The sequence below is a fragment of the Propithecus coquereli genome, unplaced genomic scaffold, assembly GCF_000956105.1.
Source record: "Propithecus coquereli isolate 6110/MARCELLA unplaced genomic scaffold, Pcoq_1.0 Scaffold503, whole genome shotgun sequence".
Taxonomy (NCBI): domain Eukaryota; kingdom Metazoa; phylum Chordata; class Mammalia; order Primates; family Indriidae; genus Propithecus; species Propithecus coquereli.
In genome coordinates, this window is record NW_012150875.1 from 1,935,216 (window position 1) to 1,959,652 (window position 24,437).

The 24,437-nt window shown below is 56.8% G+C and overlaps 1 protein-coding gene across 1 annotated transcript in view; it reads left to right on the top strand.

Annotated features, from left to right (window-relative positions):
- PHACTR3 (phosphatase and actin regulator 3) overlaps positions 1–24,437 on the top strand; it is a 199,233-nt gene that overhangs the window by 100,959 nt on the left and 73,837 nt on the right. The window contains exons 2-3 of the mRNA XM_012656471.1: positions 14,536–14,697; positions 19,268–19,345. Coding sequence (XP_012511925.1) covers positions 14,536–14,697; positions 19,268–19,345 — 240 coding nt within the window. The remainder of the gene's footprint in view (positions 1–14,535; positions 14,698–19,267; positions 19,346–24,437) is intronic.

Sequence of the window (24,437 nt, forward strand, 5' to 3'; positions counted from 1 at the left end):
CTTGGGCTTGTCAACCTGCACAGTCTAATCTCAGAACGTTTTCATCCCCCCACAAGGAAACCCAGACCCATTAAGGGATCGCCCCCGCTTCCCCTTTCCCCAGCCCCTGGCAACCACTGATCTGCTTTTCGTCTCTATGGATTAATCTATTCTGGGCGTATCATGTAAATAGTCATACAACATGTGGTCTTTCATGACCAGATGGTTCTGCTTAGCGTGTTTTCAAGGTTCGTCCGCTTCGTAGTGTGCATCAGTGTCGTGACTGAGTGACATCCTCGTGTGGATGCTCTACATGTTATTTGTCCACTCATCAGTGGATGCACATGTGGGTTACTTTCCCACTTTTTGGCCGTTACGAATAGTGCTGCTGTGAATATGCATGTACAAGTTTTCGTGTGACACCTGCTGTCAGTCTGTCAGGGTGCACACCCGAGAGTGGGGTTGTCTTTGGCACATCAGTCACACTTCCCTGACCGAAACCCGGCGCTAGCGCCCGGCACGCTCCCCAGCTGTGCGGGGTGGTGCTCCTGCGGCGTTGACCCCGAGGGTCAGGATGCAGGCAGGAGCAGGAGCCTCTCACTCCTCCCCTCCCGAGTTCATTTCAATCCCCTGGGTGAGGTCTCAGGCTCAATTTCATTGACTTAATGGATGAGGGAGGAAATGATTTCTGAGGCCAAGACCTGAGTGGTCCCCAAGGACTCAGTTTTAACGATGCATTTGAACTACACGTGGGGATTTGCTTGCTAGGCTGGGAACTGTGATCAAAGACCTTCCAATATTTTATGTTCATAAAGGCAGTTGGAGAGTCATGATATTTAAAAAGGCGCCTGAGTGGGGAAGGACAGGATTGTTTTGGGGGCCATAGTCTCTTTGTCTTTGAAGTTTGCAAGAAGCAGCAGAACAAGGGACACCCTTTGCGGAACTCTGGTCTGGACACTCGGAGTGGGTGGCCAGCAGGGCCCTGTCGGAATCTCCTTCCCCTGGGAGACTTGAAGCCTGGCCTGTGCGTTCAGGGCTGTCACTCAGCGCCGTGTGATCCTGGGTGAATCACTTAATCTCTCTAGACTGTGTCTGACCCTCTGCCGCATAGTTCCTGATGGGAAGGCAGGAGGACAAAAGGGCAGTGGCGAGTTTTGGAGAAAGGCACGGTTGTGACTGTTCCAAGCAGCCTTTCCAGGTGCTCCTGCCCGTTGCTGTTGCTGAGCAAAGAGTGCTCGGCCAGCTTCCCTCGCCCTCCTCGCCTCCTGCGGGAAGTTTCTGCAGCTCCCTTACCTGCTCTCAAACACCTCTCTTCCTCCCCTCAGAGCCTTTCCTGTGCTTTCGTGATGCAGCTGTTATACGCTCCATCCATTAACTCTGTGAGCCCAGGTGGGCTGTGCGCCTAGGCAGGTGTGTGCCTAGGTGGGCTGTGTGCCCAGGTGAGTGTGAGCCTAGGTGGGCTGTGTGCCCAGGTGGGCTGTGTGCCTAGGTGGGTGTGAGCCCACGTGGGCTTTGGGCTCAGTAAGGGCTGTGTGCTCACTGGGGGCAGACACCACTTTTGCTCATGGACATTGACGCAGCACCTGGCACAGGTAGATGGTCGTCTTGGTTTGGGTTTTTGGAAGGACCCTGGGGAAAGGATTCAAGGGCGATTAATTCCTAAGGCAGTGCTCCTAGGAGAAACCGAACCAGTGCTGGAGAAACAGCACAGGGAAGGGGAGGAGGCCAACAGGGCGGTGGTCTCAGGCAAAGCTGGGTGGTAGTGGTGGGGGGGCAGCTGCAGAGCCCCAGGGCCCGGCTGCAGAGGTGGGCCTGGGAAGGACGATGGCCACCGCAGGAGGACGGGAGGGCCTGGGCAGAGCACTGACGGTGTCCGCTGCAGTGTCCCGCCTGGATCCTCCCAGACAGGCCTTCGAGAACAGGGCGGCCACCAGGATCAGAACTTTCGGGATTTGCCAGCTGCTCCAACACGAGAGGGAGAATGCTCCCAGTGTCAGCTAAGGTGGCACATCCAAAGGGCAGCACCGTGAGGCCAGGTGACAACCCCACAGCCACAGCGCCTTGAAACACGTGATCCTTGACACGTGTTTAAGTTAGGGCGGGCACAAGTTGCATATTGCGTGAGACCGTATGTTTTCCTTGCTCTGTGGAACCTGCATAAATCACAGCCATGTGCGTGTGTGGGTTGCCGTTTGGCCTCCCGGCCAGCTGTCTTCTGGACCCGGGTCCCGATTCTGCGAAGGGATGGACGGACACGTGCGAACAGAGTGCCAGGCCCGGAAGCCGCTGGCATTAGACAACGGGAAGCTGCTCTGCTCAGGCAGACTTGCCGCTGCTGGAAGAACTGCATTGTTCATTCCCCGTGACGCTGGGCCCCTCAGCACCGGGACAGGCCAAACTTCAGATGCAGGACAATAAAGAAACGCAGATCTGTTTGCTCTTCCTGCCCCTGGGAAACCCCGCTCCCGTGGCTGGCTCTGTTGGCCCGGCCCCGACCTCTTGACTTGACAGTGTGTTCCAGTGGATCAGGGTGTACGTTTTTGTTTTCAGTTGAGATAAAATACAAATAGCATCCAATTTACCAGTTTAACCATCTTAAAGGCTACGATTCATTCGTGCCAACCCTGGTAGATGTAATTTGCACGTTCCTGAATATTAATTAGGTTGACATCTTTTTTTATATGCCTGTTGACCATTTGGATGTCTGCTTTTGGAAAGCGGTCCAGAACTTGGCATATTTTCTCCTGGGTTTTTGGACTTTATTAATTTGCAGGAGTTCTCTATATATCGCAGGAGCTGGACTGTGTCGGTTAAATATGTTACGAACATCTTTTCCCGCACCGTGTCCTGTCTTTTCGTTCTATGATGTCTTTGGATTAAATTCTTAATTTAAATAAAAACTAAAAGGTATAATTCAGTGGCATTAAGCGCAGTCACATTCTTGCAAAACTGTCACCACTATCTAATTCCAGAACGTTTTCACCACCTAAAAGGAAACTCTATACTGTATTCCTCCTGTACCCTCTTCCCGGCCTCTGACAACGTCTCATCCATGTTCTGTCTCCGTATATTAAATACTTGTCTGCTGTGGACGTTTCATAGGAATTGTACGGTACACGGCCCTGTGTGCCCGGCTGCTTTCCCTCAGCGTCGCGTTTCCAAGGCTGATCGTGCCGCACGGGCATCAGGCTTCATCCCCTTTTACAGCTGAGTCATGTCCCACTGCGTAGATGCGCCACATTTGGCTTGTCCACTCATCGGTGACGGACATCTGAGCTGTTACTCCTCCAGGTCATGCCTTCTGCCTGACATGGCAGCACCAGTGGTCTGTGAGCACCGCCGTGCTTGGAGGAGGAACGCGGGAACTGCCACGTTGTCAAAGGGGCAACTCTTGCCCCTCAGAGATTTTCCCTGTCATGGGGAGGAGTGACAGGGTCGGGCGGGTTTGAATCTTGAGAATTAACCATACCTGGGTTTGAGCCCGTGCCGTGCCACTTGGATGCTGTGTGACCTTGGGCAAGTCACTTCTGTCTCTGAGCTTGCTTTTCTCACTTGTCAAATAAGGGAATTATACAGGTTGAGGATCCCTGATCTGAAAATTCAAAATCTGAAATGCTCCAAAATTGGAAACTTTTTGAGCACTAATATGATGCTCAAAGAAAATACTCATCAGAGCATCTTGGATTTTGGATTTTTGGATTAGGGATGTTCAACCAGCAATGTGAGGATTCCAAAATCTGGAACAGTCTGGAATCCGAAGCACTCCTGGCCCCAAGCCTTTTGGATAAGGGATGCTCACCCGTAATACCTAGCTGCTGGGTGGTGGTGCGAAGATTAAATGATGTGCATGGAAAGGGCGTGCAAATAGTCACCTGTTTATTTTGTTGTTGTTGAGGGAAAATTCACATAACACAAAATTAACCATTTAGAGTGTGCAGTTCGGCGGCATTTGGTACATTCACAATGTCGTGCAACTATCACCCGTATCTAGTTGCAGAACGTTTTTATCACACCCGGAGGAGACCCCATGCCCACTCTGCCCTCCCCGGTCCCCTGGCAACCACTAATCTGCTTCCTGACTGCATGGATTCACCTATTCTGGGTATTTCATGGTACAATATGTGGTCTTTTGTGACTGGCTTCTTTCACTTAGCATCGTGACTTTGAGTTAACCATGTCGTAGCGGCGTCTGTGCTTCATTGCTGGTGGGAATGGAAAATGGTGCAGACGTCATGGAAAAGTTTGGTTCCTCAAAAAGTTAAACGTAGACTCACCATATGACCCAGCAACTCCACTCCTAGGTTTGCACCTAAAAGAATTAAAACCAGGCGTTGGAGAGACGAACCTGTGCACGAACGCTCGTAGCAGCACTGTCCGCGACAGCCCGTGTGTGCAAACGCCCCGGACGCCCGTCGGCAGACGAGTGGGCTGACGGGCCGTGGCGCATCCACACAATCCAGTGTTACCCGTCGTCGTCGTCGTTATCATCACCGCAACTTGCTTAACCCCCAGTGACCTTTCAGAACTGACCTCAGTTGCCCTCACTTTCTCAGGAAGTCTTACCTGAGCGTGGACACCAATCCTTTTCTGACCACAGAGCCCGTCTTAATGCCTGCAACGCCTCTTCCGTTCACAGCTCATGCCCTCGGTCCCTCCCAAGTACTCGTCAGTGTCTGCTGTGCGCGAGGGCATTCCAGCGGGGAGGGACGGGCAACTAAGTCGGCGGGGTGAGAGCACTGTGCCGGGAGCATGTGCCATGCAGAGAGTTTCCGTGCGGCGCGAGGGTGCCCGGGTATCTCACCACGGCTCGGATGGAGGAGGAGGAGGAGGGGATGTTTGCACGAGGAACCGAGTGAGGAGAGGAGGCTGCTTTGCAAAGGTGCAGGGAGAGGCTTCTTGGAGAGGGTGCTGATCTGGGACCCCGAGGTGGGTCTGAGCCCGCAGCTGCCGGGGGAGGGCAGGGGTCACAGGGCTCAGGGACAGGCCATGCTGCAGGCTCCTTCTGACAGGAGCCTGGGAGCGATGAGGGTGACCTGGGCAGGGGGCACCAGGGGGTGGACATAGTGAAGTTGCCCTGTCCTCACTGCCCGTTCTCTCGGCTGCCCGTGCTCCAGGGACCGCAAAGGCAGGGGCTGGGTCTCAGGCCCAGAGAAGGTGCTCAGGAAAAGGGGCTGAGGCACATGTGGGTCAGTGCGGTGTGCGGTGCGAGTGGGCAGGGGACAGAGCCAGCTGCACCTCCCAGATGACTGTTGAAGGCCAGAGTGACCCTTCGATGGTGGAGAACCGCAGGCTGGGCTGGGAGTCCAGCCGTGCATCTGCCCGGCCAGGAGGGCCCTCCCTGGGGGGCACAGGGCAGTCCATCCCCAACAGCAGCGGGTGACCCTTAAGGAAGCGTCAGTAGGCGATGCCGCCCGGGACGCGGGGAGGGCAGGCTCCCAGAAAGACTGGTCCTGTCGCCGTCTATCGGCTGCTCCTGAAAAGCCTGTGCTGCGTGACGTGCAGGTTTGTCGGACTGTTCCCATCTTGCCATGTCACTTACATGACAGAGGAACAGCCAGAAAAAGTAGCTGCGATGACATCAGGGACCTCAAAGGCCTGACAGTTCCGGATATTCAAGCATGACGACCTCGGCTCTTGGGGGACAGTTCTCCTCCGTGTGGTGGAAAAACTCATCAAATTTAGGAAAGACCTGAACTTGGGTATGGAGGATGGGACCATGAGGGATAAGTAGGAGTTCACCAGGGAAAAGCAGAGGGAACGTCATGGGAGGCAGCCCTGTGGTGGGAAAGCACTTAACGAGCGAGGAGAAGAAACAACAACTGGAGCATGGGGTAAGGGGGGGCATGGCGCTAGACAAGCTTGAGAAAGGGAGGCCAGGACTCCGGTGTCACAGTCGGGGTTTTGTAATTTATCCCCGAAAACACTGTGATGTTAAACAGGTAAAGGAGGCAAGGCCCTGTTTTCTTGGGGGGCGGGCCACCGTGGAAGCCAGGAAACCGGGGCGGCAGCTGCAGGTAGCGGGGACAGTGACGCTGGCCCGCACCACGGGGGTTAGGAGTGGGAATGGAGATAAGGGGATCAGATCCAAAACCGTATCTTCCATCCCTCTTTCTTCTCGGGGTATCCAGTAGGGTTTTTCCCTGAAAGACCACGAAAGGGCGGGGGTTGTCAGACCGACGAACAAAATCCACTTGCCGCCATTTTTTGTGAATAACGTTTTGTTGCAACGTAGTCACACCCGTTAATTACAAACCAGCTGCGGCTGCTTTCAGGCCATGGCTACAGAGTTGAGTGGTTGCAACAGAGATCGTCCGGCTGGCACAGCCACAGATATTTATTATCTAGCCCTTTAGAGGAGACGTTTGCCAATTCCTGACCTAAGCAAAGCGAGGGAGGGACACATTTTCAAAACAGAAATCTGTTGGCTCAGAATCTTCCCAGCACTTAAATGTGTTTAATCCCTCTAAAAAAAATGCTAAAGTACACGTATTTTGAAAATTGACGTCTGCTTGTCTTTAAGCTCTCACTGACATTACAGAGAACCTCACCGTGTGCTTTAGGTTTGGGGAGTCGGGGTTAGAACGCAGTCTGTGAAAATTGAGCAATATTATTTGTCTACAGTGCTAAAATCTCCTGATGTGTTACTTTACTTTTTGTCCTTTCTCCAAAATGTGCATTTTTTTCCTCTTCTCTGTAAAATATGATCTTTAGGAGGACGTCTCTAGAAGCAGCTTTTAGCCTTTGCAAAGATACAGGCGGGCCTCTTGCACAAGGATTTTTGCAAGGGTTTGCTTATGTACGGATACAGAAGCATCCCGCAAAGTCAAACAACAAGAAAGGGAGATGAGATGCCAAGAAAGCCAGTTTTCCAGATCCCACCTTCCTCCTCTTCCATCATCTCTGTGTTTGAACTCACGCTGCCAAACTCTGTGCAGAACTTTCAGATTCACTTGATTTACAGATCGGAGCTGATTTTCACTCAGAGAACTGGCCATATGTCTGGCAGGCACCAGCGACCATTGGCAGAATTATGGGGTTGATACTAAACAGATGGGCTTTCCAGTTAGATCTGCTGTTTTTTCCACAATACAGATCAGGAAAAAAAAGAAGGCGCTTTAATAACGTCTTGGTTTTTCCACTGGTGTCTGAAGCATCAATGATGCCCATTTATCTAGTCTTAGTTTCAGTGTCATAGCTGCACAGTGAGCCTTGGACGGCTAGAAGAAGCTTAGTGACTTGGGAAATTTTGAGGCCCAACTTCTGCTAAGATCTTAGAGAATCCTGTTATCTTTGGAACACAGATATTGGAGAAAAGACTTTTATATTCCCAAAATAAATTGTCATTAGTACTGCTTAGTGGAAATACATTCAAACTGCTTAATCCTGGGGTTATTGCTCAAACTTTGACAGCGTTTGTGGGGTTATTGCTGTCTAGGCAGCAAGATATACACAGGGGTTGCCTGATCAATCTGTTTAGGAAAAGCTGGCTAAACAGCTGAATAGGATTGCTTCCTGCAGGACTTCTCAGAGCCTTCACTATGCTAATATGGAGTGGGGCTCTTCCAGAGAGGGTTGTATTGAGACAGTATTTTTCCCAACTACCTTCCTCCACAGAGTGTCTCCCCATGCCAGGGTTCCATGGAATGTATTTTGGGAAACACTGGTGTGACGCTCAGATGGTAAACTTAGATCAGAAAGCCTGCGCCAGACCTGCCACTCGTCAGCCGTGTGACCTTGAGCGTGTGCTTCCCGGCTCCGAGCCTCTGCTGCCCAAACGTAGCGTGGAGTGAAAACACAGTCCCTGCCTCCTACGGCTGTTTGCCTGGAATGAACACGCAAAAGAACTTGGTGGCCTCCCTTGGGTCTTCAAAAATACGTTCTCCTAAGTTCGAGTACCCCCCGGTCCACTCTGAAGCTCAGCCAGGCTTTCGTCTCGTCTTTGCCACGTTTCTTTGCTCCCCAAACCAGCAGGGGAGAGAAAGGAGAGCCTTCGAGTGGAGGGCCGCTTAGCGGCAGCCTGGAGCAGCGCCGGCCAACACGAGGCCTGGGGTGGCTTAGGAGTTGCAGTGTCCCCGCTGTCGGGGGCGCCGAGGGGGCGGGAGGCTCCAGGCCATTGTTACTAGCCGTGGCCTGCGTGGGAAGCTGCTTCCGTCTTCGCATCACAGCCTGCATCTCTTTCATTCGCTCACTCAGCCCTGTGCCAGGCGCCGGAGGAGGGAGAGGCCCGACGTCTAGGAATGGCCTTTTGCTGTTGCCGAGGTTACTGGGGAAGGTAACAGTTACTCCCTCAAAAAAGGGCCACAACCGTATCACGGGTTCTGGCGGATGAGGTCGCAGAGCTGTAGGGAAACGCCTGCGACGGTTCCGGGAACGGAGCCACAGGCGTCCGGGAGTCTGTTCCCTGCCCCGCCCCGTTTAGGTGATTCCACCCTCTCGTGCGTCCCTCCCTGCCCTCCTCCGCCCCGGAAACCAGGTCCTTCCCCAGCATAAGCTGTGGATTACGTGGCACTTGTTGCGTGTCTCGTTTTGTCCTTGGAAGGTGTCGCTGCGCTCTGTTTTCATTGACCGGCACACCCAAATTGCCACACTATTCAGTCATTGCTCACGAATTTTCCAGGGGTAGAGGAGGTCAAACTAGGAATACTTTGCAGTCTGGGGGACCTGAAATCTATTTTTAAAATTCTGTTTTGGAGGTTCAGATCGACCCTGGTGGCCAGTCTGTTGAAATGCCTGGCGCTGTTTGTAGGTGGCCGTCAAGCCTGGCCACAGCAGGTGGTCTCGCGACCCTTGGCACGTCCCCGTGGTTCTGTTATGTGTTGGTTTCATGGTCAGCTCCTCCGCCCTCCACCCATGATTCCAAAAGCAGCACTGTCATCTGCTCTGCGCCCTCCAACGCGGGGGTTAAGGGAAGGCTCTTGGACAGTGACTGGACTTCTCGGCCCCGCTGTCACTGACGAGCACGTGACTGGGAAGATTATTTGACATCTCTGTGCCTCCGCTGTCCTCATCTGTCACACAGGTGATGAGATGGTTCTCCGCGAGGGCCATGATGGGGCTGGACGAGCGAGTCCACGTTAGGTGCTCAGGACGAAGCCTGGTGCACAGCAGGCGCTCAGCGGATGCTGCTGTTGCTGATGACAGTGACGACAGCACGCCTTGGTCTTCCTTGGCTCCCCCATGTGTGTCAGTGCCCCCACGGCCGTCCTGCCTCCAGCCCTCTTCCCCCTGCAGTCTGCCGTCCACGCTGAGATTCCGTGCGGTCTCGTCACCAGGCTGAGCGCACGCCAGGTCCCTCGGTGACCTCAAGACTCTTCTTGCAGCCACACAGCTCTTCTTGGGCCCCGCCCACCTTCCCAAATTCACCTGTCTCCTCCAGCCCACAGCCCATCAGCTCCACCTTAGGGTTCTCAAGTTCAAGTGCACAGATGTGTGCTGGCAAATTAAGAACAGCAAGGACGACGCACTTAGTTTTTCGTCTATTATCATATAGCCAACTTTTTTTATTTTGAGATGTGTTCTTCGTATTATTGTTAGTCAGTGGTGATGATCACAGAGGATGGTTTCATGTGTGTGTATTTGCGTGTGTGTGCTGGTCGCTATTGGCAGGAGGGACGTCAGCATCTCTCTGTGGATCCCAATTTTATTATATGTGGAAATTTTACTGGACTTTTGAACCTGAGAGCCTGGGGACCTCAGATCTAGCTTCCAGCACTGTTGCACATCCCCCAATCACCACCCTGGTTTTATTAACTTGCACCTTTTATTCAACTCCTACTCAACCTCCAATACCCAACTCAAATATCCCACCCCCCCAATATCCTTTCCCCAGGCAGGAAAAGTTGCTTCCTCTGTGTCGCAGTCCCGTCTCGATCCCTCTGGTGGTTCCAGGCACCTTAGTGTCCTCTGTGGTCAGAGAGCCCCCCAGGCAGGGAGGATCCCCAGCATCTCTTTGTCCCCCCAGGCCTAGCCCTGTGTTTTGCCACGGACAACAGTCACCAGGTATCAGCAATGGCTTCTCTGGGGTGGGCAAGGGCTGAGAGAAGAACTAGAAGCCGACTCTGCAGCCCACATCTCAGCGTCTCACGTCCACTGTTGCCCCTGTGACATCGTCAAGTTCCCTCCTCTTTCACGTTGGCTTTTTTCTCCCTCCATAACCGCACGACGTCACACAGAGACGGCGTGCTGATGGCGTTTACTGCTCTGTGGCAACTCAGAGCCCATGGCCCGCAGCGGGTCCTCAACTGATGCTAGATGGGGGAGTTTGTGAACAAATGAACGGAACAAACAAGGAAACACTCGCTCTCCAGACTGTGTGGTGCAGACAGTGCCTTTCTCCTGCGGGAGGCCAGCCGCTGGGCGCGGGACACTGGGCTCCTCGCTCCCCAGTGACGTGGGCCTGCCTTCCGCTGCGTTCTGGGGGAGGGTGTCCTGCGAGGCAGGAGGATGAGACAGGAAAGATGAGTGATGGAAGGTGAGGAAGCAGAAATACCCGATGTCACTGAGAGGTCACCGTTGGAGTCGGAGGCACAGGCACGGACCCCGGCTCCAGTGTGTGACAAGCCCTGTGCCCCAGATTCAAGGTCAGGCAGGTGCTTATTTGAGCATCTCCTGCGTGCCAGGAACCAGTAAAGATGCCCGGGACCTGGCCATCAACACGACCGTTACGGTTCTTGTTGCCGTGGAGCCGTCGCGTGGTTCTCGTGGGAGACGCAGATGTCAGTCGATAAACGGTGAATCGCGGGGTACGTGCGCGAGTGACCAGCGCTGGGGTGGGGGGTTATGAGCGGAGGGATCCGCCCTGCTCCAGGCGTGGAAGTTAGCCCGTGAGGGCAGCTACCCTGTCTGTCCTGGGACGATTCTTATCTCATGGGTTTGTAGGACCTGTGGCTGGGGGAGGGTGTGGGGTCAGGAACAGGGACAGGTTCACTGACCGCCCTGAGCCTGAGAGGGGACCTGGGGACAGTTGGAGTTGTCTGAGAGGCTGGAGACTGCCCCGGGAGCGGCAGGCATCCGGTGTGGGCAGGGCAGAGCCGCCTGTCCCATCCGTCCCGTGGGGCCCTCAGAGGCCTCCAGCTCGAGGCTGCACGTGGTACCTCCTCACACAGATGTCAGGCGTGGGAAACACCTTCCGTCAATTAACTACTAATGCCTCGGAGGTGGCAGAGGTGCCGTGGAACTTGGCGCTGCCCTGTTACTCAGAGCATGGCAGGGACCTGCTAATGTGTTTGCACCTCCCAGAATCTCCCCAGCGTGAGAAGGTGGTTGCTCAGCCACCTCAGGGAGTGACACGGAGGGTCCTCCTCCCACCCTCCCCTCTCTGGACGCATGTGCACAGGTCACGCGCTCCTACACACGGACACCCCCGCCCACACGGCGCGCAGCCACACATGCACCGACACGCCCGGGCACATAGGTCTGCACCTGCCCACCCTTGGGTGCCCCCCATGTACATAACACCCACCAGGGTGTGAGGGCTGAGGGTGACCATGCCCAGCCCTTGCTCACTCAGCCCTGAGCACGCCCGCTGCAGTCATGCGCTCTGTCCTCTGTCCTCGGGGGGCTTGTGAGCGATTCCTACACTGGGCCATGAGACATCTATTTTGAAGTCTATTCGTGGGTGGGGAGCACAGCCCTGATGAGCCCTCACCTGGCCTGGCCCTGGGCGCGAACACCTCAGGGAGGGAAGAGGGGGACACTTCCTCCCGTGGCGGGTGCTGAGTGGTGCAGCGCGTCTCCCTGGATGTGGGGCCTTTGCTCCCCGGATGACACCAGGGCCCTTGAGGAGCCGCTCAAGGCATCTGCCCTGGTGACGCATTGGATATTTGGTAAATGAGCAAATCAGACCTTTTGAGCTAAACACCCTCCAGCAGTTTCTGCTGAGTCTTCTGTCAAGTTCAAGCCCCTGCAGCGACCGCCCCCCCAGCATATCCACCCCCCACCCCGAGTTTCCAGCCTCCCTGGGAAAGCCCCTTCCTGGCCACAGCCCTGTCCTGGGCCGGCTCCTGCTCACCTCCAGGCTTCTGTTCCAACAGCCCTGCCGGAGCTTCCTTCCTGGGCCCTCCCTGTTCCTGTGGGGCGGCACCCACCCTCACGGCTGGCCGGAGCGGGCCCTGGGTTTCGTGGTCCCACCCTTCCTCGTGGCTGCGAGGTCCCCGTTCAGGATCCTTATTCAGGGTCACGTGGGGACAGGAGAGGTGTCTGCAGTGACGGGAGTGCTCCACGTCTCCTCTGCTCATCCCTGGAGATCTTCGTCTTCATCTTCCAACGGGCCCAGAGGCCTGGGCAACCCGGCGCATCCTTTCCCTGTTGTGCCAAGAAAGCTTCAGGACAGCCGCTTTCCCGGGCCGTGTGGACTAGCGGTTCTGCTCCCTACGGTGTCCGTAGGCGGAGGAAGGAAAGGCGGGATAAGAACATGGAAGAAATTGCCTCTGGGGACAGAAGGACCCATCTGCATCCCGTGCTCGTGGGGCACGGCCTTGGGGCGGTGCCGGCGGGGGGATCTGTGATCGATCAGTGCCCCAGGGCTGCCCTGGGCCCCACTGGGTGCCAGGAGCTGAGTGTTGGGATCACGTCCAAGACACAGTGGAGAATGTCATTGCCGTAGCTTCCGTGATGGTTGCCGAGCCCACGGGGAGGAGTCCTCGAACAGGACACCCCGTGCTCCTCTGAATAGAATGACATTCTGCACAGGGCTGCTTTGTGGACCGTCTGTGGACGCGGCGCCTGGTGCAGTCAGCGCTCGGTTACTGGGACAATGGCCACACCCCTGACTGGCCTGGGTTGGCCTGGCTGATGCCTCTTGTCCTGGTGTCGCATCGCGTTGTGTCCTGGTTTGGGTGATACATTTATACAGTCCCCTCGATGCAGCTCAGGAGCGTGAGCAGGGTCTCTGGAGTCCGATGCTCCGGTCCTGCCCCACCACCAGCAGTTCCCCGCTTTGCGACTGACGACCGGATGGCTGGTGCTCTGACCCTCGGTCTGCTCACCTGTGAAGCGGATGCAAAAGTAACGGTCTCTGCCTCATCGGTTTATTGTGAGAGTCAAGTACGCCGACGCTTCAGGACAGCGCCTGGCCGGCACACACGGCGACCGACTTTCACTCCATGATAATTGTCACACGGTGATGTGATGCAGTGCGTTACGGTGAAAAGGTTTGCCCAGAGTCACCCGCGCTGGCCCGGTGTGGGAATCAGAGTGAGGCGGTGCGGGTGCACGTGGGTCTCGGTGCGTGGTGGTCCAGCTCACGTGCCGGCAGCCGTGCTGGGGACATCACAGGTCTGCGACCTTCCACCCCGGAGGCATCGGGTGGTCAAATCTGAGAGCCCGAGTGCAACTCAGGTCTGTGTCGCTGCCAGGAGAATTGTCCCTTCCCTGTCTCAGGAGGGGTTTGGGGCACTGGCCATGTATCTTTGGTCCTGACACAGGGATGATCCGAACTCTGGTCTGCGCGGTGACCGTGGGAGGGGGTCAGGTGTGCGTAGAGGTGACACCAGTCTACGTCTGTGCTTCTCCAATGTCACTGCTTTGTTTTCCGTTCTAACTACTCTTCTTTCTTACAAAATAACTCACGCCATAGGCTGCAAAACAGCCTGCGGTGGAGTACACGTGCTCGCCTCGCGGCCCTGACCGCCAGTGTCCCCCATAGACATGTTCTCAGCACACCCCGGCATGTGCCCGGACACGGCCCCTTCACACTCCAGTGGCGTGCGCTGTGTGGTTTTTTTGTTTTTGCTTTTTTTTTTTTGACCTGGCAGTTGACCCCAGATCGGTTTCCTGTCTGAACACGCAGGTCTGTTTTACTTTCCCACATCGCACGCGGGTTGCTGAGAGGGCAGACAGTTGCCTGACGGGTGTGCAGGTTGCTGCTGTCTCTTACGCTGCCATAAGCTCCCGGGACGTCCATCTCCTGCGTCCCAGAGTCTGCACACGGCCTGGCTTCATGGACAAGCTGCTTCCCTTTGTGTGTTCACAGACTCGCTTGTTCTGCAGCTGTCCACGGAGGGGTCCCCACAGGCCCGCCCTGTGCTGGGGTCCTGGGCTCTTCCCCTGGAGGGCTGCCAGCCTGGCAGGAGGGAAGGGACACAGGGTCTTTGCAGCTTCCTGGTGCCCGCATATGACAAGGGACTGAGCCTGTGTGGCACAGGAGGAAGGTGGTGACTTCCCCGAGGAAGTGATACTTAGCTGAGGAGCTGAGGGTTACGAGGCAAAGGGGCAGCTGGAAGGGAAATGAGCATGGGTGAGGTCAAAGCATAAGCAAAGGTCCTGGGGTAGAGAATGCTTCATCACGGAATTGGAGAAGACGTCAAGTTTCCATGGCAGAAGGTGGAGCTGGCCAGGGCTTCTAGTGGGCTACGGGAGGGGAGTGGAGCATGCGAACCCATGAACTAGTGCGTGCCCCCTACGGGCACACCCCAGCCAGAGCCCCCGAGGGTCTCGCTTTGGGGAATCACTGGTGACCCCTTGGGGTGAGGGGAGTCACCTCAGCTTCCCCAGGAGTCTCGTACGTTTGGTGGTCACGTGATGACGTTGGTGTTGGTCTTGGCTTTGGTCTTCCAGATGAGATGGACCAAACTCCCCCAGTGCGCTCCGAGTATCTGGTCTCAGGGATTCGAACCCCCCCTGTGAGGAGGAACAGCAAACTGGCCACCTTGGGCAGGATCTTCAAACCCTGGAAATGGAGGAAAAAGAAAAACGAGAAGCTGAAGCAGACGACGTCAGGTAAGCCTGGCTCCGCCCAGGATTAGCGTCTTTGTCGCGGTGCTGTTGCCTCTGCTGGTCCGTGTCTGCCCAGCCCTGCACAGCAGGGCAGACTGTGCTCTGTGGCCTTGAGAACCAGGATCTACGCAACCTCCCTCTGGTCACTGGGGACCCCTTGGGGTGAGGGGAGTCACCTCAGCTTCCCCAGGAGTCTTGTACGTTTGTTGGTCACATGATGACCTTGGCTTTGGTCTTGGCTTTGGTCTTCCAGATGAGACGAACCAAAGTCCCCTGGCCCCTGCAGGTCCCACCTGCCTGTCCCAGGCCTGGGTGAGCACCTGGCACCCCACGTGGGACCCTGGGCCCAGACCCCAAGGTGCCCAGTCACCTGGACCTTGTTAAAGCACAGACCCCCATTCAGGGCAGGGCTGGGCTGAGGCCAAGACGCTGGCTTTGGAGCAGGTTTTCACTCGCCGACCACACTGAGTAGCGAGCACCCAGCCCACGGAAACCCCTGCCGTGGCCTCGCTCTCCCGCCGTGGCCTCACTCTCCCACGCCGGAGGTCTCCCTCTGAGCACGCTGGGGCCCAGGTCCCACCCCACAGCTTCTAGTTTCGTGAACTGTGTTGGGGCACAGGTCTTGCCCCAGCAGGCACTGACAGTGGAATTGTTTATTCATGAGTGTTTACTGAACACCTACTACGTGCCAAGTTCTGGGCTAGGTGCTGGGAGTCACCAGGGAACACAACTAGTTCAGCCCCCACCTTCCTGGGATGCAGCGGGGAGCAGGCAGCGAGGACAAGGTAGTCAATCGATGGAAACTAATCACACACCTATTGAGCACCTACTGCGTGCCAGGCACTGTGTCAGGCACAGCGGATACAGCGGTGAGCAGGACAGGCACAGCCTCTGCCCGAGCCCAGTGCGTCTGAGGGGGACGATGACACGCTCCACAACGGGTGAGTGGGGTGAATGGGAACCAGAGGGCACCAGGCAGGGCTCGTCTGCGGAACCAGCCCGCCCTGGACCACTCGGTTCCTGAGTGCCCCGGGGGATTCAGAAGGTCACGACCCTCAGCGTGGCCTTGACACCTTAGGCCTCTCCTCACTGGGAGGCAGAGCCAGCCTGCTCCCTGCCCCACGCTCTACCTGGGCACGCCTGTCCCTGCGCCCTCCCCGCCCAACGCCCAGAAGCTTCCCCCGCTCACCGCCGCTGTGTCCTCACGCCCCGCCAATCCCAGCTCTGCGGGAAGTGGGGTCGCCATAGGTGGCACCCTTGTCCCTGCCTCCTGAATCCACCCCGGGGACTGTGGCCACAAGACTGAACCACAGATGGGGGACACACATAGTGATGACAAGGACGCGAGTGGCCACATGGGCGGATGGCAGCAGGGCGCGTCCCGCCATCGGGCACAGATGCACCAGCCTCACCCTCAGAGCCGCCCTGCTAGGCCGGTGCTTTTGCTTCATCCTGCATGTCTTAGGGGTGGGAAACAGGCTCAGAGACGGGAAGTCACCCACATGGGGTCACACAGCCGGCAGGGGTGAGGCTGGGGCTTGGTCTGGCCCCACACCTGGGCTCTGCGGGTGGCAGTGTCCTGAGAAGCAAACCCTGGAGGAAGCAGCATCTCAACCCCAGGGCCCTGCCCTGAGCCGCACACCTATTAGCTGTGGCTGAAAACAATTAGTGAGGAGCTGAATTAGCCCCGGGCCTGGGGGACCAGCCCTGGTAAGTGCCTGTCTCAGGCTGTTGCCTCTGGGGGTCCCCAGGGTCCCTGTTCTCATCCCAGCTCCGAAGAGGCGCAGACTCCAGGGCTCCAGGGACGGCAGAGACAAAGCCTGCGCCGTGCCGCACACGGGCGTGGCACGGGGAGAGGGATTCCCGCCACTGCGGGTCCCCCACTCACGCTTCTTTGCAAGCTTTACAAAATTTTTTTTTAACCACTCAAGAAAGTGATTGACAAGTTCTCCTTGTCAAAGCAAAAACAGAACAAGCATCATTATTCAGCAAATCTCGAGCACCTCCTGTGTGCCGGGCACCAAATGCGCAGGAGGGAGCAGGCCCTGCCCACCCAGAGCTTTCCGCAGAGCGGGAGTCGAGTGGCAAAGTGAGCAGGTGACCCGGCACGGGAGTCGGCGACAGACTCCAGCGGGGCCGCAGAGGATCTGAGCGGGCCCTGGGGAGGAGGCAGGCAGGGGTGGGCGTTGCCCTGGGTGGGCGGTCTGGGAAGACCCAGGTGAGGAGGCCGCGTGGAGCTGACATGTCATGGGCCCCTTGAGAAAGGCGGGGAAAAGCACCACAGCACTGGGAACAGCCCTTGCAAAGGCGCAGCTGTGCATCAGCGAAAGGCCCAGGGGCTGGGGCAGGGTGACCTCTGCGACCTTGGGTGGGCCCCTGGCACCCTCCAGCCTCAGCATCCCCAGCTGTGGGATTGGAAGGTCAAGCTTTGTGCTCTGAGGACTCTGGGCCCCTCACTCCCGTGCTCCCCTCGGTGCTGTGCTGTGCAAGGTCTCCGGGATGTTTTGGGGACCCTGCAAGGCCCACCGAGGGGCTCGAGGCTAACACCTGCACCGTCCCCTCCTTCAGGTCCCTCAGGCCTTTGGAAATCTGGGGAACAGCACCGTGTGTCGTTGCTTGTTCCAAACCACTCCTTCCCCTGCAAGTGTGGGTGTCACTCATTTCAGCGTTTCAAATCCCTGTTTCACAGGCCCAGACAGAGTGAGAACAGAGACGGTTTGAAGAGAGATGTGGAGTGAACAGTGGGTCGGGCAGGGGTGGGGTGGGGCCCAAGCCGAGGACAGCTCTCGACGGCTGCGGATGGGAAGGGCCGTCTTCGTACCTGCCCCGGCGGGGTGGATGGGTCTCGGCACTGCCCATCGGGGACCCTCACCCAAGAGGGGGACAGTAGACCCTCGCAGCTGCCTCTCTGGGTCACAGGAGGACCTGGGGACAGTGCAGCCGGAGTCCTGCGCCCATCCAGCCCCAGCTCCCCGGTGCACTTTCCTCCTCAGAGCTGCGCCCTGTTCCTACATCATTTCGTGAGCTGGGACCACAGCCTCTTTGCTTACACCTCCCGAGGCAGCGTTCAGTTTGTCAGTTGTATCCACAGTTCTGGCATCTGAAAATTGGTTTGGAAATTGGGACGACAGAGAGGAAATTACACTCTCTTTGCCCAAAAATGCCTACTCCCTGCTGCGTTTCGGTTTTCCCGTTCATCCTTCAGCGCTAGCGTGGATGCCTCAGGGAAGCCGCCCGGAGTCCAGGGCGGGCTGGTTCCACGACGACACCCTGCCCAGCACCCTCTGGTCCCCATTCATCCCACTCGCGGGTTGTAGAGCTTGTCCTCATCCTGCCCGGGCATGCTAGCCTCAGGCAGAGGCTGTGCCTGTCCTGCTCGCCGCTGAACCGCTGTGCCTGACACAGTGCCTGGTACACAGCAGGTCCTCAATAAATATGTGATTAGTTTCCATGGATGGAATACCTTGTTGTCACTGCCTGCTCCCCTGCTGAAGCACACATGCCATGAAGGTGGAGGCTGAACTGGATGTGCTCCCCAGAGACTCCCAGCACCTAGCCCAGTCTTAGGCATGTAGTAGGTGCTCAGCGAACACTTGTGAATACATGAAAGAATTCTGTCGTCACTGCCTGTCTGTCATCTGCCTCTTCTGGACAGTGAGCTCTGACGGGTGGCCCGGTGCTGTGACCTGGCACCGGGTGGAGTAGTTGCACATGCGGAGAACCGACGGGCCCTTTGTGACCAGGCCTGGCTGCAGGCGCTTTGTCTTCAACTTTCAAAGAAAGAGTCCAAGCTTATATTTAGAAATTGGAGCTCACCTCTAGGCCGCTAGTTTTCCGGGCAGTTGGAGAAAAGGAGGTGACCGTGAGGCTGAGGCCTGCACACGGGGGCGGGGAAAGCAGGAGGGCATGGGGCTGAGTGGCCGGAGTGCTTTGCTCCGGGACGGGGAGGTAGGAAGGGCTATTCAGGAGGAGGAATTGACGAGATCTGGCAAACTGGGTGGGCGGAAGGGGCGCCAGGAGCTGGCCTCCTCCCTCCCCGTCCATCTGGTGGATTCTTTGAAATCTGTTAACCGGTGGTTTATTGGAAGAACCTCCAGTGGGAGAGTCGAGCAGAAGACTCTGGTCTGTGCATAGACGTGAGCAGCGGTCAGGACGCATTTAGCAAAGGCTCGCACGGACCGCAGAAAAGCACCCGAGGGTGTTAGGGCAGAGAGAGGCCGTGCTCCTTGGCCAGTAAGTGAAGAAGCATTTGGAGGAGGGCAGCCAGGGGCGGGGGCGGCAGCTTACAGAAGGGCCTTATATGTGGAGGTGCTTTTCAGAGAAACCGCGGGAATTACCGCTGTGGGCAGCCCACGGCTGCTGCTCGCCGGCTGTGCTTCCTGCGCCTCGCTCGGCAGACTGCTCAGACTGCTCAGCCAGAGAGCGGGAGCTGCCGAGCAAGTCTGCCCTCCCGCCCCCGGGGCACCAGCCCTCACCCCGACGCACCTGCTCACTCACTTGTTCGTTCTGTCAACCTGCGACCGGCACCGGCTGTGGCTGGGCAGGGCCTCACGGGGATGTCTGTGTCGTGCAGCGCTGGAGAAGAAGATGGCGGGCAGGCAAGGCCGCGAGGAGCTCATCAAGAAGGGGCTGCTGGAGATGATGGAGCAAGGTGAGTGGGCCGCCGGCGCGCGCGGAGCCGCGAAGCCATCAGGGATGGGCAGTCAAAGGAGTCTGCTGTCCAGGTGTGGGGCTGGACCTGAATGAAGCCTGCAAGGCTGGGGAGGTGCCCCCAGAGTCAGGAGCCATCTGCTCAGCACCCACGGGCATCCTCCCATGGGCCGCAGGGCTCCTCCCTCTGTTGCCTGGCAGAGACAGGTGTGGGTGAAGCTCCTGGTTCATCTCTAAAGTCACAGCCATGGTTTTTGTTTTTGTCAGTCTGTGCCATGCTGGGGCTGTGCTGGCTGTTCCGCTCCGCACACCCTCTCTGGTCTTCACAGCATCCCTGTGGATGGGGTACGGTTGTTACTCCCAGTTTACAGATGAGGAGTCTGAGGGGTCCAGGTGGTGCCTGCCCAGGTCATTGCAGCATGAAGCAGAGACGTAGAATAAATCCTGGTCTCGGTCTCGCAGTCGTCTTTGGTCTGGGGAGTTTGATCTCGGTGTTGTCTACGTGATCATCCTTGTCTGCGTCTTTCAGAAAGGCCGGTTACTGTGGCTTGTGCAATTAACTGAGCCAGTCCTTCTCCTCGGTGGATTCCTGCAGGTGCGACGCACAGGACTTGGGTCACGGTGCTAACTAGTCCTGGGTGCTTTCTAGTCTTTGAGACTCTAAATCTCACTGCCGCTTGGTCTCTCTGGAGCCGGACTGAGCTCTGGTCCCCTGATCGAAGGAATCCAGCCGTGCAGAGCCAATTCCCGAGGCTTGCGTGAACATATCGAGTGCCTGTCTCCCGCTTTCAGCCTCAAAATACTACCGGTGTCTTTGAGATTTGGCCCAAGCACCGGGAATGAGGAAGGAAGCTCACGAGTCCAGATTCTATGCCGCCAGTTGTGGACTGACACCTTTGTTACCGTTTCCTTTCTCTGGGTTCAAAGGGTATTTTGATGATGCTATTTTCAAGGGGAAAGCTACGTGGGAAGTTGCTTAATACTTATGATAAAATCTTACATCTATAAGGAAAGCCCGGTCCCAACAGCCGCGGCATTCGGATGTTTACCGCGCTATGCTGACGCTCAGGTGTGACGGGATGTCGTCACTGAGATGGACATCTGTGCTATTTTTACGTGGATGGGATAGAAACGTGCCAAACTCTGGCATTTTGAACACGGTGCCAACAAGAATTACCTTGGATCTTAGGGAAGGAGAAGGGAAAAATAAAAACAAGGCTAAGTCCTGTTTATCGTCTATGCTAAAAGATGTTATTTTTGGTGAATAAAGAGTAAGTAAAGATATTGATCAGATCCCTATCAAAAACCAAGTTATAGTTTAAATAATTAAAGAGGAAAACTTCTAGAAGTACCGGTTGGCTATTTTTAACTCTGGATTTTTGTTAAGATGATCTTGTCTGAAGACGTCAGATCAGAGACCCCGAGACGAGCGTTCGGCCGGCCCAGGCTGACCAGGTGAACTCGGCCTTGCCGCGGTCGGTTGGAGCTCGCTCTCTGGCCTCCGCGTCTGGCGGCACATCACAGAGCAGTACAGCTCTGCCTTAGCTCAGGGCCGCAAGCGTCTTCCGGACAGGGTCAGACAGTGAATATTTCAGGCTTTGGGGCCGCACGGTTTCTGTAGCAAGCACTCACCTCTGCTGTTGCAGGGCGAAAGCAGCAACAGGCGATACCTAGATGAGTGGGCGGGATTGTGTCCCAGTAAAACATTGTGGATGCTGAAACTTGAATTTTGTATAATTTTCATGTGTCATGAACTATTATTTTTCTTTTGGTTTTATTTCTTTTTTTTTGGTCAATCATCTAAAGATGTAAAATCCATTCTTAGCCTGGTGCTGTATAAAGCAGGCATGGGGCTGGGTCGGCCCCCAGACTGTGGTTCGCCAGTCTCTGCCTTATGTCTCTCTGTCTCTTGCCAAGTGATTGTGGACGAGGAGCTAGAGTGGCCTGAACCACAGTCTCTTTCCCTGGGAGCTGAAGTGCACTCAGTAATCAATGCTACAAAGTTTTATTGAGTGCCTACTAGGCCCAGGGTCTATGCTAGCTGCTGAGGACACAGGTGAGCAAAACACTCTTCTTCCAGCACAAACAGTGCAGTGGGGCGCAGACATGAGATAATCCCACAGATAAATGTCAAATCATAGCGGGATGAGTGTGGGAAGGAAGGCACATGGTACACTAAGAGCATGACATGGGACCTGACCTGGTCAGGGGCGGGGAGAGGTGTGAGTGGGGTCCCGGGGTGGGCAGGAGGGGCAGGAGGAGCAACACTAGGATCACCTGGGAGCTTCAAAGCCCTGATGCTCGGCAGCTGTTCAATGAGACGCTCTGGGGGAGGGACCGGGCGTCAGCGTTTTACAAACTCCCCAGCTGATGCCAACTTTGATGCAGCGAAGGTGGACAAGGTCGAGAAGCCAGAGGGGCAGGGACGCTGGGAGCAACTTCCAGCTGAGGGAGCAGCGACTGTGGGGTCCCACAGTGGACCCCGAGAAGGTGAGTGGGGAGGGACCCAAGAAGCAGGAGGGCCTGGGCCCAAGGACGCCGCCCATCTTCGCTGCCCCATGAGGTGGCTGGGGCGGCAGAGGCAGGTCCAGGCTGCTGTGGGAGCCCGAGGCCGCCCCAGGTGAGTGGCCGGGGGCCTGCTGTGAGACAGGTGTCTCTGGAGGGAAACCTCAGGACCAGGGCGGCAGGGTTTGCCTCTGGGAGGGGACTTGCTTGTCACCACGGACTCTCGCGCTGCTTAAACCCTGAGCTGTGTGCGTGACCTATAACGAGAGCACGGTAACAACATGACACACGCTTGACCACAGGCGCCTGGCAGCCCCTTCCTGTGCGCTTGCTTGGAAAATGCCTTTGCTTGGGGGCGGGGGATGGGGAAGCCCACTTCAGGTCCGACCCCGTCTGTGATTCCTCCTGGGGTCCCTCCAGCTCAAGGGAGGTCCAGGCCCAGAACGAGGGATGGATGCTCAGGTGGGGGGGGGCAGCGCCACCTCCTTTCCCGAGGCTGGGAGGACTCTGGGGTGGGGGCAGCGGCGTTTTCCCAGTTTGGGTGAGGAATCTGGCTCAGCCACCACCTGCCACCAGTGAGGTGGGGGCGCCCTCCTGTGGCCGCCTTCAGGGGGGACAGGCCCTGGGACCTCCAGAGGTGCCTGGGTCCTTAGCAGCCCCAAACTCACATTTGGGCCTCCTTGGCCAGGACGGCCACCGGGGGTGCCCTCTGCCCTGCACACGTGTGTGTGTTAGTCACCCTGGCGTTTGCCCCTGACATAGGCAGCCTGGCAGGGCATGACCTCCGGACAGCGCCTGCGCCACAGAGCCTGCTGGTGCCCCGGGAGATGAGGCTGTGTCCAGGGCACAGGCTTGTCCTCCCCCCAGGGTGCTATTTTATGACATATGTCGTTCACATCTGTGCTTTATGGAACACCGGCCCTCTTTCCTCTAACTCTGGTTGCCTGTCGGGACCCAGGGGGCCCTGGGGAGGGAGGTGACTCCACATCCTCTTCACTGCTCCGTCCACCCTCCTCAAGCCTCACGACCAAGGGGACAGAGTGAAGGGTCCCCCTCCCCTACCCCTCCCTGGTCCCCAGCCTGAGCGTGGTGAGGAAGAGAGGGGCCTGCACGTGTCTCTGTGCCGACGCCGTGTGTGTTCCTGAATGACTTTACTCCATCTCCCTGCACGAGTCCGCTTGGCGTTTTCTGAAATAATTTAAGGACCTTCGTACCCCATCAATGGGTATAGAAAGAGCTAGTGTCCTGGTGCTGTGTTCTGTGACCTGAGATTGACTGGGCTCGCTTTCCTCAAGGAATTTTCCTCAAGTCAAGCGTGTCTGGTTTCCACGTGGTGGGAATGCCGGGGGATGTGTGTATGAATGTGTGCACGCACACGCATGTGCACACGTGTTCCCACGTGTGCTTGCAGTGCACATGCGTGTGCTCTCACCGTATGTGTGTGTGTGCATGCGTATGCATGTCTGTGGCGCGTCTCCTCTCCCTGCAGCTGCTCAGTGCGGACTGCAGCCCTGAGTGGGGGAGAGGGATCTGACCGAGGGCCGGCGGGCGGCCACGCAGCGAGAGGAGCAGCAACAGCCCCACCGCTGCCCCCGCCCCCACCGGCGTTTCTTAGCAACACCCCGCCACAGCACTATTTTGGGAACTGCAACTTTTCACCGAACGTGATTACGAGCTGGAGCTCTGAGCACAGCCCAGGAAGGCCCCGCGAGGGCAGCCGAGCGCAGCGCGGGCGGCGCAGCTCTGGGACCGCAGGCGGGCGCGGAGCTGTCTCTGGATCTGGCTGGCGCCGGAGACCTCTGGGGCCTTCCAGGTTCAACGTTCTGACCACGCTACCCTTGTTGTTTTTATGATGACGATGAGGGGGACGTCATCGTCGTCGTGTTAACAGCAATGATGGTCATGGCGGCAGTCGCCCTGTGTGTTCTGAGATTTGGTGGCCGCGCTGTAAGCAGCGGGTGGCAGCCTCACCTAGCACGGGAGGTGAGACTCTGGCAGAGCTCACCTGGTGCTGGTGCTCACGTGCCCTCTGTGTCACCTGGGGCCAGGTAAGCTAGTGGTGGAGACTGTCACCATTGTGTGACAGGTGCAGTAAAGCAATCATAAGACAGGGGCTGGGAAACTTTAGTTTTGAGCTCTGTGACGTCTAGTTTTGGGGAGTTCTCTTGGCTCATGTCTGGGCCTGGTTAGTGGTTACAGCCAAGTATAGAATCCGGCCTAGGATCTGTTTCTGTGTGACCTTTGAACTAAGAATGCTTTTCAAACTTGAAGGCCTTTCATAAAAACTAAAAATCAGGGACGAATATGCAACACGGATGACGCCGCATGTGGCCCACAGTTTCTTAGATACGTCCCACCTGCTGCTTTGTGGGAAAAGGTCACCGGCCTGCCGGGCAGGTGACATGGCTGCACAGAGGAGATCTCCGTAGCCCCAGTCTCCAGACTTCTGGCAAGGCTGACCTTTGCCCTCTCCCCCCAGGAGACAGGCACGCAGTAGGGGGAACTCGGTCAGCAGTGACTGAAGCTCAAGCCCCTCGAGGGCGCGGGAAGGAGGTGGGCCTGGCTGGAGTGCGCATGTGGGTGGGTGC